The sequence below is a fragment of the Melozone crissalis genome, unplaced genomic scaffold, assembly GCF_028551555.1.
Source record: "Melozone crissalis strain CALT ecotype California unplaced genomic scaffold, PUWL_Pcris_2 ptg000009l_1, whole genome shotgun sequence".
NCBI classification, from domain to species: domain Eukaryota; kingdom Metazoa; phylum Chordata; class Aves; order Passeriformes; family Passerellidae; genus Melozone; species Melozone crissalis.
The window spans coordinates 5108257-5126429 of record NW_026535787.1 but is presented as its reverse complement, the minus strand read 5'-3'; the positions used below and the strand labels follow the sequence as shown (position 1 = coordinate 5126429).

General features: G+C 38.3%; 1 protein-coding gene across 4 annotated transcripts in view; it reads left to right on the top strand.

Moving 5' to 3' along the window:
• The window catches only part of DCAF6 (DDB1 and CUL4 associated factor 6), a 73881-nt gene extending 56007 nt beyond the window's left edge, over nt 1-17874 (top strand). For all 4 annotated transcript variants that reach the window (XM_054270249.1, XM_054270248.1, XM_054270247.1 and 1 more), the window contains 5 exons: nt 8493-8631; nt 11600-11756; nt 13267-13355; nt 15853-15958; nt 17430-17874. In XM_054270249.1, coding sequence (XP_054126224.1) covers nt 8493-8631; nt 11600-11756; nt 13267-13355; nt 15853-15958; nt 17430-17494 — 556 coding nt within the window. In that variant the 3' untranslated portion in view covers nt 17495-17874. The remainder of the gene's footprint in view (nt 1-8492; nt 8632-11599; nt 11757-13266; nt 13356-15852; nt 15959-17429) is intronic.
• Nucleotides 17875-18173: the final 299 nt, after the last annotated feature.

The following is an 18173-nucleotide window of genomic DNA, read 5'->3' as shown; positions in this document are numbered from 1 at the left end:
CCTGTGTGTGCTGAAAGGAATTTGGATTTTCAGAAGGGAAGCAGACACTGATGGTCCTAAAAGCTATAGCTCTAAGGCCTCTTGGTATTTATATCTCATATTAGAGTGAAAGGAACTGGAAGTTCTCTCTAGTAGTACCGTGGCAGTTGTTATAACCTAAAATCCCTTTCACAAACTGATCAAATTTATATAAAATCCCCCATGTCCCTTAATGAGTAGGAAGCTAACTCAAAACATTGCTGCTACCTTGGGAGTACATGAACTAAAATTGGTCATTTTGTTCTGTGCTAACATTCTGTTTTGATTGAAATAATTTTTTACACCCAGTGCTCATCATTGAATGATGCTCATCCTGTCCATTTTCAGGTTTTGTCTCCTCAGACTGAGTGCCAAGTTTTTCTCACTCTTAGCAGTAAAAATTCATGGGTTTCCTGCCATCATGCTGGTTTCTGTCTCTTCTTCACGTTTCACTTTTTGCCTGAATGTGGCAGCCCAGCCCCCTGCACTGTTTGGGTTTTGCTGGAGTAATTCTGTGGTTGTTACTCTTGGTCTAGGGAGGATTCTGTGAGCACAATGAGCTGGGGCTGAGTCCTCCTCCTCTCTTGCCTGTCACTGTTCCAGTGGGGGCTTGTGGTCAGACACACCCTGCACTCTTCCCTACTTTGTCATTCCTAATTAATGAGTGTTCCCTTTCACCAGAAGGAAGCTCAGAGGTGTATAACTCAATTTTATGCTGCTGATTTTCTCAAGGCCCTACAGTCCCCTCTATTAATAAGCTCCCCACCCTCAATGTGCTGCATGATTCCATTCCTACCCCCTGCTCAAGGACCAGTAGCAATACAGGGCACACAATTGCCTGCAAGTCTGGGGCTCCACTCCCCAGGGAGTAGAGGCTTCTTTTCTCTTTCCTCACTCAGTAAATTGTGTTACCTAACAATTCCTTTACTAAATCTCACTTTTTTCCGAGTTTATCTAATACTTTACTTTCCAATGTGTCATCTTATAAGATAATTAATGACATTAATATCTGAGTAATAAAGTAGATTTTTTTTTCTCTGTAGAATACTTAGGGGGAGCTGCTTTGGTCTTTTTTGTTGTGGGTTTGGTTTGGTTTGGCTGTGTTTTATTTTTTTTCCTGAAGAAGAAAGACCAGGCTGCAATAATCTACCTTTTGTGAACATATTTTATGTAATGAAGAAAAAAAGTTTCATTTTTCTATAGGACAAAAAATTTTTTAAAAGGCTGTTGTAGCCTTCTGAAACAGAATGAAAAAAAAGGTTTGACTAATAAGCCTTTTCCAATATGTAGCATTACTGGTTTTGTCTGCAATCAATTTGTTTTTCTTTAGGCTGTGTTTTCTCATAAACCAAATAGCTCTTGTTTACATTGAGCAGAATATTCTACAGATCAAGGAATCTGTCTGAGTCATTTTCCCACTGTGAAGTACAGTTTTCTCCACTGAAACAGAAGGCTAGATTTCTGATTCTGTACTCTGAAATTATGATCTGTAGCTTCCTCTTAAAGAAAAAAGTGGCAGAATTACCGTTCTGATAGCTCTGTTAGACAGAGCTCTAAATAAATTGAGAACTTCCTGCTGCATCTCACCTTAATTTTACTAAGATGAATGTAGATTCCAGATTTATTAAAAAATATTGTTTATTTTGCAAATCTAATTGTACAAGGCTCCCATTATTTGAATTTTATTTGTAGTTGTAATGTTTTCAAGCTGAGGGTTTGATATTTTTCTCAAATAATCTCATATTGTGGATACTTATAATCTCAAAACATAATGAGAATAGGTGGTTTCTCACCAACTAACCTAAAACTGAGCTATCAGGAAGGACTGGGCAAAGTCCGCACCTGCTTTAATATTTTGGAAAGAACTTTAAATAGTAGCACAAAATGTGGAGAAATACCATGATCCTTAGATTGATTAGCTAAGTCAGCTGCATGGTGACTAGGAGTCAGCTAGGAAGAGTTTTGACACAGAAGGACATTTCTTTACAAGAAATAATTGAGAATGTGAGATCTGAGACTTTTTCAGCAGCATTTCTGTAACCACTGATATCACTGTAGGAATGATCTTCACAAGTGACTAGAAGAAGCTAAGCAGTTATTTCATTTTTTCATGTTGTTGGGCCAGTCAATGCATGCTCTTTTTAACAAAATGGATAAGGAAGTGCACAGAATATTTTAAAATGAAAAAAATTTAAAACCTCTTTTGTACAGCAGAGCAGTTTTGCCAGATACTCACCAGAGTAAATAACCTCCTGTGTATTTTAGGGAATCCCCAGGAAAAGGTGCCTTCTCTGACAAATAAGACAACATGTGCAGGTCTTTCAGTCTGGACATATGCAAGGGCATTTCTCCTTTAAAACTTCCTGAATCCAGTAAATTTAGTTCAAACAGAGGGTGGTACCTTGTAATCTGTGGGAGAGGGGAAAAAAAAATCTGTGCAAAATGTTCTTCATACACAGAGAGTGCAGTTTTTAATTGATTGATCTTAATTTTTACAAATTAGTCAAAACAGCTCTCTGAGGGCTGATTTCCTACTTAAATGACTGAATTAATTTTGTCTGGACTTTGAAGTTGATCTGGGGGCGGAGGCTAAGCCTGGAAAAAGCTACAACTAGCTTTAACTAAGGTTAAAATGAAAGAAATACAAATGTAAAATGGAAATGATGATACAGCTGCTGTGATCTATGAAGAATTACTGCATTTTAAAACTTTACTTTGTGTACTGTTATATAATCTGAATACTATTTTTGCTGAAATACAAGTAGTCTCATATACTGACTCATACACTGGGAAGGAGCCTTCTCAGTTGGAATTCATAGAGCACATTTTGTAAGAGATGCTAACCTTTGAAAAACATGGTGCCTAGCATTTGTGAATGACTTCAGTTGTTATTCCCTTTACTAGATATAATATCAGAGGAACAGCGATAGGTGATAGAATAATGAGGTAATTAATTATTTTATTCCTCCCCCCCCCCCTCCTTTTTCTTGCCATATATTGGATTTATCAGGTTCTGGTTTTTCATATCTAACTGGCATTTTAAGAATTGCTGTACTTCAAATGCTATGAATTACAGAGCATATTGCTTGAGTTATATTTAGCTGCATGTGTTGCATGGAAATTGAAAAGAAATGGCAGTGTATACATTTTACAACCTATTAACATTTTTATCGTGTGCCATAGAAATTAATGGAATTTGAGAAGTGTGTAGCTTGTGAAAAGAAATATTCCTTTTATTTCTTTTTAATTGAGCTGCTGAGGAACGAGTTCTATTTGCATGGACTACTGCTGACTTGCTTTGTCTGGTAGTAGAGAACATCCAGTTCTGGACAAAAATATAAGACTACATGGATCAAAAACCATTTATATTTTTTGCCTGAACAAGATTATGGAACTAAGCATAATTATTAGAGCTATACTGGGTAATACACATTTAGAAAGATAGATGCTAAATTTTATATTATATTGCTTTTAATGAAGTTAAATGAAAAAAAAATCACTTGATCTCATATTCTTCATTGTAATACTTGAGGGAAGCAGTTGTAAGAACACATAAGGCAATTTGGGTAATTGTGTTTGGCCACATGCTGTAAGAGGGAGAAACTTTTTGCTGTGATTTCAGCCAGAGGCCATTCAGAGGGGAAATGGCCCAAAGTTGTTACAATGATGAAAATTAACATCTTGGCTTTCTGTGGCTGAAAAGGCAAAGGTGCAGGATAAGGTTCCATAAAATACTTAGCCTGAGTCCTCTATTTTAAATGCCTCCAGGAAAGTGGTGCAGATCTGTATTTCTTTGTCTTATATTTTCATCATAGCTGCAATTGGAATACCTGGATTTAACTCGTCAGCTTTCTTAGAGGTTCAGGAATCTTTGCTGTTTGTACTTGCAATTTTACAATAGGCATTCTTTCTATATTCAGCATGCTTACCAAGGAGTTCTTTAGCTCTTCAGCACAGCCCAGGGGAATTAGTTTCATATTGCTATAAATTTAATTTAAAATAAATTATGCATTCAGCATAGAATGTTTTATCAGTCTTTTTTTCTCTGCTTTTTATCATCATTCATCAGCATATCAGGTGAAAATTTTTAAATGTGTTGGAACTGAGAATAGTTTAAACATTGATTGTGTTTGAAAGCTGGGGAATTACCTAGGAGGGCATTACAGTAAACATTTGGTTTTGTATGATCAACAGTGAAATAACTTGGGCTTTAGGGGTAGTATCAGTGTGCTGTTAACAGGATGGTTTTGCCTTTGGTGTTGAGCTGTCTTAATGCTTGAAATTTGACAGCAGCAGTAAATCTCTTCCACAGGTTCAGAGACTCCTAAAGGAAGTCATCAATATCAGAAATATAATCAAATGTTGGCATTTAGTCAAGGAATCTATTTTAACATGGTGGGTAAGACAAGCCTTTGGAATTCTTGGGCAGATCAGTGGTAGCTGGCAACTGGATTCCTTTACAGGATCAATGAAGAAATGCCAGACCTGGATCAAGGTTTGCTGCAGTAGTTTAGATACACACACAAATAATATCAGGACCATGGAATGCCCTGAGTTAGAAAGGACCCAGATGTGAGTCCAACTCAACTGGACATCCCCAGGAATCCCACCATGTGCCTGAGAGCATTGTCCAGATGACCATAAGGCACTGGAGAAATAAGATCTAAGTTAATGGTTATAAGCCTTAGGTTCTCTGCAATTGTTTTGGATAGGGAAAACAGTGCAAAGGAGAAGGTGGCAACAAGAGTGGATAAAAAATTAAGTGTTAACATCAGAGAGCTCAAGAGAAGGAATCAGGGTTTGTGGTCCTCAGCACTGGTCCAGTGGAAAATCTCTCTGTCCCTGGCAGGGGCCTGGGGGATGATCTTTAAGGTCTCTTCCAGCCCAAAGCTGTCTACTATGAAAAATAGACCATGTTTGTGTGATTACATTTGGAAACTTGGGAAATGAAAAAAATCCTCAGTACTGAAGGAATCAATACTGAGCTCAATACTCAGTGCAGAGCTGAGACAGGAGGGATGGAGCAAGGAAGCAGGGAGACATGAGCTGAGCTCAGGAGACTGACCATTATCGGCCTGGATAATGGTGTTTGGAAGAAGCAGGGTTATCTCAGGTACCAGATGAGTTTTATGGCAGCCACTACATTATTGTCCTGTAACAAACAAACCAGGTATTTAATTGTGCAAATTGTACAGATTCTTGTTTTTAAAAAACAGAATTTTTTTTCAGAACTTCTAAATATACAGAAATCACCCTATGTGACAACGTATATATTTTAAGACTTAGCTTATGTGTATACATATTTTCCATTTCTCTCCATTTATAATATATAGCTGTGGATCAGTTTGCATCACAGAATTTTTGTGGGTTTGTTTTTTTGTTTGCCTATCTTGAACCTATGTTTAAGTAAAAAAATATGGCTTCACTTCTGAATCCCTACTCCATTAATCTCGGGCTTAATTTAAATGGACTTTTGATAATTAATTACAACTATTAACTTTGAGGGCTTTAAACCTGGCTGATCATAAAGGGAAAAGCAGTGCTCTGTGAATACTTCCTAGAGCTGTACCCATTGATGGGGTTGCCTGAGGAGAGCCAACTCAATGTGTTAAATTCCATTGTCTGACATTTTGTGCTTGGAAGAGCAGTGTGGAAGGGAAGCAGCAGCTCTCAGCCAGGCTCAGCTCAAGCTGACCTCAGAACAGTTCAAATTGCACAGCACACTTCTGTACCCACTGATGCTCCAAGTGATGAGGCTGCTTCTGTGTTTGTGTTGGCAAAGGCAGGAATTGCTCATCACAAATACAAATGAAAACAGCTATGTCAGGTTTTAAAATTCTTGCGCGTGTATGACTTAAAAATAATTCTAGAAAATCTGTAGTTATCTCAGAGAGAGGGTTTTTTCCTGTAATGTTTTTTCCTGTAATGATCTTTCTTCTGAAATGTCACTAAATTGGGCTCATGTTTATGTTTTCTGGAGCAGACTAGCCTCTGCCATGTTCTTGCTTTCTGCAAAGCTCAATCCCAGTATGACAGCTGTGTGTGCTTGGCTGCCTTCTCCCTGGTGAAGGTAATCATTGGCTTCCAAGGAAACTAAATAGAAATCCACTCCTGCCTTTTGAAATGAGGCCCCAAATGTGGAGGTTAAATTCAGAGCTCCATTTAGTTGAAAGACAGTTTTAACCAAAAATTGCTTCTGTGCTTCTGCTCTTATTTAAAAATGCATGATTCTGATTGCTGAGTCGTACTGAGGTTTTTTTGTAATGTCTGCATATTTCAGCCTAGGGAAATGGAGAAGAGGAGATCAATTTTCATAGAGATGTTTGGATGAAAAATTGTGCAAGAAATTGGTACTTTGCTTTACCAATTAGCTACTTTAATATCATCTTCTAATCCCAAGACTTGTTACTGCTGTCCAGCAAGTAACCCTTCTGAAACAGCTGGACAAGTCTACTGCTCTCTCAGTCCTAATGATGTTTAACTTCCCAGCCTCTTCACTGCACATCTTTAATTAATTTAGGTAAATAAATGCACCAAAATTACAAAAAGGAACCACAGTAAATGATAGATGCTTTTACTTTCTCACAGAAACCCCATCTTTTTTTAAAAGCAAGTAAAACCTAAATCTGCACAAAGAATGAAGTTTCTGTAAGTGTTTGATGCAGCCTATCATGTGTCTGTCACCCTTTTTCCTTTATGTAGAAGCAAACTGGTGAGGAGGATAACTCAGTGATCTTTAAAGCACAGTAGATAAAGAACATAGACTTCTTTTTCTACTCCTCTGTTGTATGAAGATGTTGTGAAGAACTCTCTTAAATCTGTTGAAGATTAAAGTTGAAAGCTGGCATATTAAAAGGAATAACTAAAAAATACAGTGTGTTTATTTACTGTAGTATAAAAAAGATGAAGCAGGAAATTGTCTTGGGATTGAAAGGATAGAAAACTCTCACCAAGAAAGTAGTAGTAGTCTACTTTTTCTGGTGCTGTTTGCTAGGCAAACATCTGAGAAATTTATTATAATCAATAGCACACTGTTAAGTGGATCTATTGGCTGGTGCTTTCAAAACTCTTCTGGTTTCTATAAAAAAAGTATTAAAATTTATTTGGAAAGCTTAGCTGTATTAGGTGATCAGTCTTAGTAAAACTGTGTGGTTCATTCGTTTATTTGTTTTTATAGTAAATAAATTTGCATTAATGACTTACATTCATTCTCCTTTGCTTAGCTGTAGCATAATATTGATTTCACCTTTAACTTTTTGGTGCAACTTTCAATTGTGTCAAAAACTTGGACAAAAATCTAAGCAGATCACTGCCTGAGAGAATTAGTGATGAGATAGATCTGGTGGGGGTTTTTTCTGGAGTAGAGGACTTGCTGCTGGAGTCTCCAGGTTCAGTGACTAAAACATTGGAAAACATTATTTAGAAACAAATTCAAGTTACTTTTGGGCAGCAGTGTAGTGAGGTTCCTGCATCAGTTTAATTTTTAGGATCATATAAATTGCTGTGATAATTTCACTCTTGCATTCTGCTAAAATCTGTACCTGCTTCTTCTTGAGAGTGACATTCCCGTTGGACTTTGTTCAGGACCTTAAAGCTAATAATGACAAGGAATGACAGAAGAAAAAGAACTGAGATGTGACTATCTGGTCATAGCTGGAATTATGGCGATCTGCAAACTGAACAGCTAAACAGGAAAAATTTGACGCCAAAGTCTGTTCACAGATTAATAAAAAATTAAATTCCTGGAATTAAACATTCACAAAACAAATTGCATAATTTGGCTTTTGTTTTTTCCTCTGTTATTTTAGGAAATCTCCAGCTGTAAACCTTACTGCTACCATATAGGATAGGTGCTCCAATAATTGATCTCAAATTATGTTTTCCTTAGTAGGAACTTCTTAAAAGCTGTCTAAATCTTGAATCTTGTTATAGAGAAATAATGATGAGAAATACATTGGACAAAATCTTATGAAAAACCAAATCACACTGAGACACACATTAGATCCTTAATGGCTTTTTAAAAACTTCTGTTCTGGCATAGATTTTTTTAAAAAAAATTTTTGATCTTATAAAAAACTAAATCACACTGAGAGACACATTAGATCCTTAATGGCTTTTTAAAATTTAAAAACTTCTGCTCTGTTCTGGCATAGATTTTTTTTTTTTCCCACTACAGAATTTTGCTACCTCAGTATGGGTGGAGGATGAAAATAAAATAGCATGTGAATTTTGCCAGCAGCTGAAGTTTGTTCTATGGAGGGGAACAAAACCTGGCATCACTTGCCATTCCACTGTCCTGCATGCTATTCTTGTTGTAAGCCAGGATGGAAAACATTCACGTCTGTAATTTTACAGTTGGGATGATGCTGATGTCTGTGTCAAACTGATGGAGAATGTGGTGGAGTGCCTAATGCTGGTGTTTGGGAGCCCCTGGCAGGGCCTGGGCTCTCAGTGCTGCTCTCTCTGGCTCGCAGACGCTCGGCTGTGGCGCGCATCCAGGAGCTCTTCAGGAGGAGGAAGGAGAGGAAGGAGATGGAGGAGCTGGAGACGCTGAACATCCGGCGGCCGCTGATCAAGATGGTTTACAAAGGGCACCGCAACTCCCGCACCATGGTACGGCCTCGGGGCTGGGGCTGGGGCTTCAGGGGCTCCCCCAGGGCACTGCCCCTGCTGGCCCTGCCCAAAGGGATCTGGGGGTGCTCTGCAAGCACTGTGCCTTCTGTGTCACTTGCAAGGCACAGAATTGCTCTGTGAAAATTAACATTAGTGTGACGCGTGCCACTGTGAATGGCGTTGAAATACTCCTGAGTTTAAGATTCTCTCCTCTTAACATCCATTGAAATTTGGGCTATTTTTCTTCTTTTTCATTTTTTTCTTCTTTTTCATTTTCTCTCTCAGCTTATGTTGCGTAAAATGTGCCTATTTCCCAAATTATGATTTAATCCTCACTTTCCCTTCCATGCTGTTCAAAATTAGTATTTAATCTTTCAATTTAAAGAGCTTGGAAGGGAAAGTGAGGATCAAATCAGAGTTCTGAAGAACCTTAATATCTCTGAATTACAAAAAGGAAGGAGTGCTAGTTATTAAATTACAATTTAGCTACTAGATGCCTCGACTTCTCACACAAAATCCTGTATTTTAAGAAAAACGCAGTTACTGTGTTTGTAAAGCAATAATGCATGAAAAACAGATGCTGCTTTCCTTGCTATTTCTTCTTTTTGGTTTTTGCAATATTTTGAAGATGTGAAGTTCTGAGTTCTAGGTGGTATTTTGCAGAAATAGCTGGTGTGTTATTTTGCAGCTGATGAGAGGAGTAGTCCCTTTACCCCCAAAAAACCATTTTCTAGGGTTTGTGTGAATAGCTTTGATTACACTGGGGAAAATGCTTGACTAAATTCATATTTCAGTCTACATAAGCAACAGGGTTTAGAATACACTTTGATTAATGACAAGGAGTTCTGCACTGTATTACAGAAATGTATTTGAATTGATCAAACCCTGATTAGTTTAAAATTCCTGGCATCAGGCACTTTGTACTAAAAGTGAGTTCATCTAAATTCAGTCTCTGTCTGCATAGCTGTTATTATATAGATTATTTAAGAGATTTTGTTGTTTGGTTTCTTGGTCTTTTTGCCCTTGTTTCACACAAGCACCTATGGCAAGGAATGCACAGAATGAAAGAAAATGTAATTTTGTTTTCCCTGTTGGTCTCTATGGTTGCAAACTTCTTTTTGATCTGCTGGTTTAAGTAATGCCCTCATTCCTGCAAGGCAAGAGCTAATGATTTTTCCCTTTCAAATTTATGAAGGAGAGAGCTTAAAAAAGCTTTGTTTCCTACACACCTGAGCAGCCCAGGGATAAAGTTGTGTTGTCAATTACATGAACCATTTATATATCTATGTATATAATTTTTACATGTGCATACACACATATGAGTGTGTGTATATGCATATATAGTGAATTCAAGTTATGCAAGCAAATGGAATAATTCTGGTTCTTCCTTACTTTTAAAAACTTAATTTGGCAATCTTACATTTTTTTTATAGTCCTGCTTTTAAAAAAAATGACTTTTAGAAATGTTTGAAAACCAAAATTTTTAAATGTGAATTTCTGTTCTGTTCATTTCTGGGGAGCTAAAATTAGGTTTTATGAGTATTGAGAAGTATGAGTAAGAGAACACACATGACACAGGAAGAGGTCATGATTGAAAATTAAAATAGAAAATTAATTTTCTTTTATTATTGGGGATAATCTAGATGTAACAGGATAATGAAAATATGTATTAAAAGGAGCTATAAGACAAAAGCTGCTGAAAGATTAATACATCAGAATTCATTACAGGAATGCAGCCTCTCTGGTTTATTTTTAGACATCAGGATGACTTTATTGCACTGACTGCAGTCATTGGGACATATTCTATAGACAAAGATCTACCAAGCCTGAAATTTAAACCTGGGCATACTTATGCTGGAAATAAACCACATATTTCTAACAGCATAATGGTTCAATTTCCTAATGAATCTGTATCAAGGTAGCTGAGGCAAAGCACAGAGCAAGGCAACGTCTCTGCCCTTCTCTTCAGGGCATTTTCTGAGGGATGTCTGCAAAAAGAAAGATAAGGATCCAGGCATGGCCCTCTTTAGAGCCTTAGCTGGAAAACAATTCATAGCAGGGTTCTGTGTAAATAGTCTCAAACTCAAAATTCTGTCCCTTCTGCTGGAGTTACTCCTAAATGCCAAACTGAACTTCCAGCATTGTAAAGGCTCTGTGTGAATCCAAGCTGCTGCCCAGGCTGCTCCTGCTTGCACAGGCACCTCTCTTGCCCCTTGGATGTCAATGAAAAGAGTTTGTAGGAGGCACTGCTGGCTCTCAAAATAACATTCTACACACAAGGCTACCAAAGCTACATTTCAGCCTTCCAGGCTTGTTCCTGCAGCACAAACACCAGTGCTCTGGAGCTCTCAGCTCACATTTGTGACTGTGACTGAATTTTCTGGCTGTTGTTGAAGCAATGTCCCTGCTCCCTCTGCCACCCCATGAAGCCTCTCACCTGTAGAGGACACAGGATAGCAAATTTATGTCATTTCACAATGGTTATTTTGAGGTCCTATGCTGAGTAAAATCAGAAGGGATTTCTGAAGAGGGTATCACAAGCTTCTGTCTTGTCTCCTGTTTCTCTGTAGTGGAAAATCCCCCCCCCCCCAATGCCCAATGGATTAGCCTGTCACAAACTTTAACTTGGCCAAACTTTTCCTAAAAACTCCTTTGCATACCCCTGTCTCCAGTATAATTTCTGTGACTTCAGAAAGTGGCAGATCTACTGACATTTATTTTTATACTGTTCAGTTTGCCCCAACTCCTGTCTCTTTTTTTTTTCCTGTTTGCAGCTATTTTGCTCAGGAAATCTAAAACTTCCTAAACTCTCATTTTTTAAATCACTCTTCTTTAAATGTTTCCTTTAAAATTTCTTCAATCTCAATTCTGCATGGGCTGAGCTTTCCTTCAGCAGCACTGTTCGTACAGACACAGGAGTGTGCTCTTTTCACTGGCTGGGCCTTACAAAGTTTTGCTTTTCTTGCAGATAAAGGAAGCCAACTTTTGGGGATCCAACTTTGTCATGAGTGGCTCAGACTGTGGCCACATTTTCATCTGGGACCGCCACACTGCTGAGCACCTGATGCTGCTGGAGGCTGACAACCACGTGGTGAACTGCCTGCAGCCTCACCCCTTTGACCCCAGTAAGGGCAGCATTCTCACTCTCTGCACATCCAGCTTATCTGCACTAGAGCATTTCAGTCCTAAACTCTGTCTCAACAGAGCAATGCAATGATTAGTGAGATGTTGTTCATATTTCCCTGTATAATTCAGATAATAGTGCTTTTAATTTTGTTTCTTACTAATGACCTTTGGCCCTTAAATCCCTTCTTACTCAAAAATTTATTGAAATCAAACTACTCCTGGCACAGAATTTATAGAAATACTGTCAGATGTAAAAAGAAGAATCTCAATTTTTTGCTGCCCTCAACACATAAAATGTTTTCTATGACACTAATGAGAGAAATATGGGGTTGCTGAAATGCCAGCAATATTTGGAAATTATATTGGAATCTGGTCTCTTTTTGGCTCTATTCAAAAAATGCAGTGGAAGTGGGTGTCTCCCTCTCACTGGCATTGTGAGATTAGAATAGCTAATAAAATTCATAGGAATCCTAATAATTTGTGTTTAGACGAAATCCTTCATAGAAAAGATGGACCAGAGCAGTAGAAGGAATCACATGTAGCTGGGAAATCTGAACCATCCTCCAGCCTCTGACACAGTCAGGGAAAGTATTTGTGAGGTTTGTTTTTTTTCACAGCTTACCTGGCTGTGTAGTAAGAGTCAGCTATTAGTAAATTAGCAAGTAAAGTTGTTATAATAATGCTAAAAAAGGCTGGAGGTTTTTCAAATAGTTTAGGGGAACGTAGAATATTGTCCTACAAGCCTTGAACTTTTTTTTTGAAATTGAGTTCTTGTAAAGGTCCTGGGCTGGATACTCCCTTTGGAAGCACCTTTCAAAGTGCCCTGTAGCTTTGCTGATGTCTTGTTGGAGTGTGTCACACTCTGAAGGTGTCACCACTAAGAGAGTTCATCCTTCCTCCTTCCAGGACAGTTACTCTTGTTCAGCTTCCCAGTTACTGAGAGCTTTCCATGGAATTTTAATTCTTACAGTGGCTGCTGTGCAATGATCTAGAGAATGTTCTGCAGCTTTTCCTATTTTTCATAGTTTATTTATAACAACATCTCTTGCATCTTTATATTTAAATACCAAGTAAATTTACTTGAAATTCACTGAAATTATCAAAGGTGCATTTGAAATTATCTTGGTTCTGCCTTTGTACTGGATCTACAAATTCTAAAACTTTGTTATTAATGCATATACTTATCAGCAGAAATGGATTAGTAGTGGCTGGGTTTGCTCTTACTTTTTGCTTCTATCTTTTGTATATTTCGGTGATTTTTTTCAAATTTAAAACAAGGAATCTTGATGTTTGCATTTGTTTTCTTCATATCTATATGGATAGATTCAAAAACAAATAATCTATGGAGCAGACCTCATGTGGAGACTTGGTAATTACAAGCTCTGTTCAGCATGAGATCTGACATTTGCAAATAAATGCTTCAAGTGAAATATTTTTCTTCCATTTAAGAGCAGAAAATACCAATAAACATAACACATTTAATTTAGAATTACTGTTATTTACTTCCAGTTCTGGCCTCTTCGGGTATTGATTATGATATAAAAATTTGGTCACCACTGGAAGAATCCAAGATTTTTAACAGAAAACTTGCAGATGAGGTAAGAACCTTTCCTCCTTTTTCATGGTAATGTTGTGTCTTTAATTCTATAAAAGCCTCTGGTACAAATTACTGATATTGAATTAGCAGTGTTATTTAATGTTCAGCAAATGAGCTACAAATAAAAAGCTGCCCTTCAGAACAGCTGACTTTCATATCCTTGGCACTTTGCATTTCCTCAGCTCTCCTAGAAATTATATAACATGATCTGCTATTATGTACATGAAAGGAGTTGGAAGAAGTGTGAACACTCAGATATAGAAGGAAAACTGGCAGGAATTAATAAATTAACATAGTGCCTGTCTCTAAACTAATAAATGAAGGGAAAATGAGGAAAATAAACTGAAGGTAATACAAGGATATACAGAAAAGCACAGAGTACAAAAATCAATCCTATTAAATATTCAGTGACATAAAAGGGACTTAAAGGTTAAGATTGCACATGGGAACCTCATGGAATAAAGCAAATATTGCAAGCCCAATCAGTTATAAAAGTCCAATGTGAAGTTATGTAGCTCATTATTTTCATGTTGCCCTCAGAGCAATAACTGGATATAGCAACTGGCCTGGGGTGACCATATAGCTGACTGCTGAATAATCATATTTGAGTGATTTATATAACACAATGTATCTAAATGTTATATGGTTTTCTGTAAATAATATTATAGGACAGATTTGGTTATGGGGTGGTCAGGTTGAGGGCTTTTTTTGTGAAATCTCTTGGGCACTACAGAAAGAGAAGACTGGGCATTTTTAAATAATTTAATTACTCTGTAGTAGTGCTAAATATATTTTAAACAAAGAGAAACACACAACCCTTATCCCTTGAAAAAAACCCCAAACCATCCACTTGTGAGTTTTGAACCATTGCCATTATTTTAGCACTGAGTGAAGAGACCCTTCCTTGCATATTGTGTGACAGCTTTAGTTGTGACATGTTTTGGAGCCTTTGGGGTTTAGAAGTATTGCTTGTGTGCTAAAATTAATTATTGTACTTTAGTTCCCTTCCTTTATTTCTAATAATTGCAAATTATTTAGACAGTTATGTTTTCTTTAATAAAAATGTAGAACTCTCAGAAGAATTGACTGCAGTGCTGTTTGTAATTTTACATGGTTTTTGTTTTTTAATTTATTCCCTGTATTGACAGACCTATGTAGGGGACAGGAGATGTTCATAGCAATAAAATAATTCTCAGCATGTTAAGTTTGGCTGGAACAAGTGTCCAACATACCTGAACTGAATTTTCCAGAGAAGGGGGGAAGTCTGAGAAGAAAACACTGTGTTTGAGGGAAGTTCCATATAGATACAGAAATGTATTTAAAATTGAGAGAGGCCATGACCTCAGTGAATAGGGAAAGACGGTGGGGATGAGGACAAACCTCTGAATGGAGAAAAAGCCTCAGCACCATATTGTCAGGGGGGTTATTGATGATCCACTGCAGAAATATGGGGTGAAAGAGGAATAAAGAACAGCCTGCTGCCTTCTCAGTTTGCTCCTGTTAGGGAGGGATCAGCTGTGCCAAGTGCCTGGCAAACAGGTGGGAATGACAGAAAAGAGGTGCTTTGATTGGGAAGGGAGAAGAAACTGCAAACATTTGCAAGAACATGTTCCTCACACGAGGAACAGACTTGAAGAGTCTCAGAGAGAACAAGAATTTCATTATTTTCCTGTCTTACAGCAGCTGGTCTGGGAGCAAAGACTGAAAATGGTCATGACTTGTCTCTACCTAAAGAAATTCTTGTGCTTAATGATAACAAAAGAATATAGTCTAAAAGGTGGGATAACCTACAGTGTGGGATTAAAATTTATGGAGGAAGAAAGAAGGATGGCAAGGAAGTACCATGAGGAAGGAATGAGGAAGAGAAATTAAAGTATTCATTAGTGGATTTTTTTTTCCTTGAAAATGAGACAGTAGGAACTGGCTCTTTCAAGTCATTTAGAGGCAAGCTGTAGCTCTGTTTACAAAGAATTATGGAGCTAAAGAATGTTCCTGAAGTGGGATAGAAATGGCTTGTGTTCCTTGGATTTTCTCCAAAAGTTTCAAGCAGCATGAAGGTAGGAGTTGAGGGTAACCTCATCTCTTTTCCTTCCCACATTCTTGGCCAGCACTGGTGCTAGAACTTTGTTCTCTACAACAGTTGCCATTTGGAAACAGCTCTTTCTCTCATCAATCTGCTTTACTTCATGAAAGATTTAGAAAGTTTTTCTTAGTCACTATCTCAGTATCTGCCGTGCATGTGGACAATGGAACCATGATCTTACTGGAATATTCTTTAGACAGATAATTGGACACCTGCAGGCAGAGTCCACTGGCTGACTTTTCTTACCAGAGACAACAGCATTCAATAGCAATTATTAAAATATTCCTCCCTTATGGTAATTTTGGGTTCTGTAAAATAGCTTTTGCACAGAAACTTCGTATCTACAAGCCCCTGTCAATGCAGTACAATTCTGTGTTTATTTCTGATGCTGGTTTTTTCCTTTCCCTGCCTGCAGGTTATAACTCGTAATGAATTAATGCTGGAGGAGACCAGAAACACCATCACTGTTCCAGCTTCCTTCATGCTCCGAATGCTGGCTTCGTTGAATCACATAAGAGCAGGTGAGAGACCTCTGAAGAGCTTGTCCACAGCACTGCTCTGTGAAAGAGCAGCTTGGCTGGGAAATCATCAAGACCTTCAGTTGCTGTGGCTGTACTTGGGGCTGGTGAGGAGATTCAAGGGTTGTTCAAGGTTCTCTTAATACTTAGGAATTGCTTCTTTGCTGTGAGACTTGCAACATCTTTGCAGCTGTTTTTTTTCATCTCAAGAAAAGAGCAAAATATATTTTTAGATGCTCTCTTCAGGAGTGATCTTTCCAGTGAGTGTGATGGGAAAACTATTGGGGAGGAGTGGAATGAACTGTAGGACTGGCTGTGAGTGTGGGAGTTGTCTAGGGGCGAAGGAAGGTGTGAAGATTCAGGAGTGTGGGAGGCATTGCTGAGGCTGTGGCAGCTGTTCCCAGGGCTGCAGGACGTCCCTCCAGTTCCCATGGGGCTGAAACTGGAGATAAGAGAGTTGCATGGAAGAATCATCACTGGGAACTGGATGTTGGTGCTGGAGAAGCTGAGTGCAGTGGGTTGACCCTAAGATGGAGGACAGTGGAGCGACATCACACACTGTGTAGGAAGCAAGGAGATGAAGTTCTGGGAGGCTGACATGGTATATGGGGCAAAAACCCAACAGACCTGTAGATGAAGGTGAAAGTGATGGGAAGTAGTGAATTTGGGGGCTTTGGCTGAGCAGAGCAGTGGCTGGCAGGGGTGAGGTGTGAAGGAAGCTGTGCCTGGTGGCAGCAGCTGCTCCTCTCTCGCATCTGGCTGCTCTGTGAGCCTTGGGAGCCAGGAGGGTGCCATGTGTCCAGCCCAGTGCTGCACCTCCATGCCCCTGTGTTTCCTTCAGTTGTCATTATCTCTTCTGAGTGAAATGCTAAAAGAACTGCCCAACACTTCAGCTACAACAATTTCAGCAAAAATCTGTTATGGCTGGGTGGAGTGTTTCTAAACCTGACTGCATGTTGCTTGAGTGATTGCTCTTGAGCCAGTCATGTTCCCTCACACACTTCTGTATTTGCCTTTCTCTAAATATTTACATCCAAAGGCACTTTTTCTGATGTATTGTAGTGACAGGCAGTGATCCCCCACTTTCTGGACTATCCACATTTCTAACTGTAGCTATTGTAGTTTCAGCTCCCCAGCACAGCATTTCTGTCCCTGGTACTCACCATCTCATTTTAGTATTATACTTGCATTCATCTTTTCTGTGCTGACAGCCAGTCAGCAGCTACAAGGTTTTTCCTTTTGTACACAGATTTTGCTTTCATGCCTGGAAATCCTTAAGGGCATTTCTCCTTTTCTTCTTTCTTGTGGTAACATTTCTACCCACTCTCTGCTGTAAGTGCACACAGACTTTCTTCTACCCTAAAACCCACAGACATATCCCATTGTGTAATAGTCTAGGGAGGCAACAGGTAATAAATATTTACCAGAAAAAGAAAATTTTGCAAGTTCTTTTTACTAAATCTGTGTTTTGCAGACCGATTGGAAGGTGACAGATCAGAAGGATCTGGCCAGGAGAATGAAAATGAAGATGAAGAGTAACCAACACTTGTGTGTGAGCACCTGGAAGTCAATGAAATTTGTATAAGACATTAATTATATTTTTCCTTACAGAGCTTTAGTGCAATTCTGAGGTATTGCTTTTGGATAACCTAACCTTTTGTTTTTTTGAATGACTGTGTGCATGACTTGGGGAGAGTGTGCAAGTTAAAATAAACAAAAATGTTTTTAAAATGTTTTGCCATGTATGAGGGGTGCTAGATGATGCCAAGTGCAATATTTTCCTTAAACAGCAAATGTGAGAGCTTGGATCAATGTTTTAAAGTAACTTTCATTATAGTAAAAACGTTGGTTCAAATAAATTTCTATACCTGCTGTTTGCATGTTTGTTGCTTTCTAATTAAAAGATTTGGTTGTTTTAAGTAGTTTTCTGGTTTTTCTTTGAGCAGCAATTGGTTTATCACCTTGTAACTACAACCCCATTGCTGCCTTTGCAGTATTTGCATTCTTTCTTACAGTGTTTGTGAAGTGACAAGCACAATTATTTCTTGCAGTGAGCACTGGGGACTTTTAAGACCCCGTGTCTCTTGATTCTTGCATTTCCCACACTTATGTAGGCAAAAATTATCTCTCTGTGCTTGGGTCTGTAAAGCTGTGAAATAGTTGTATTTCACTGATAGATCTGAGTCTGCCTTTGCAACAGCAGCAGGTACATCTTCAT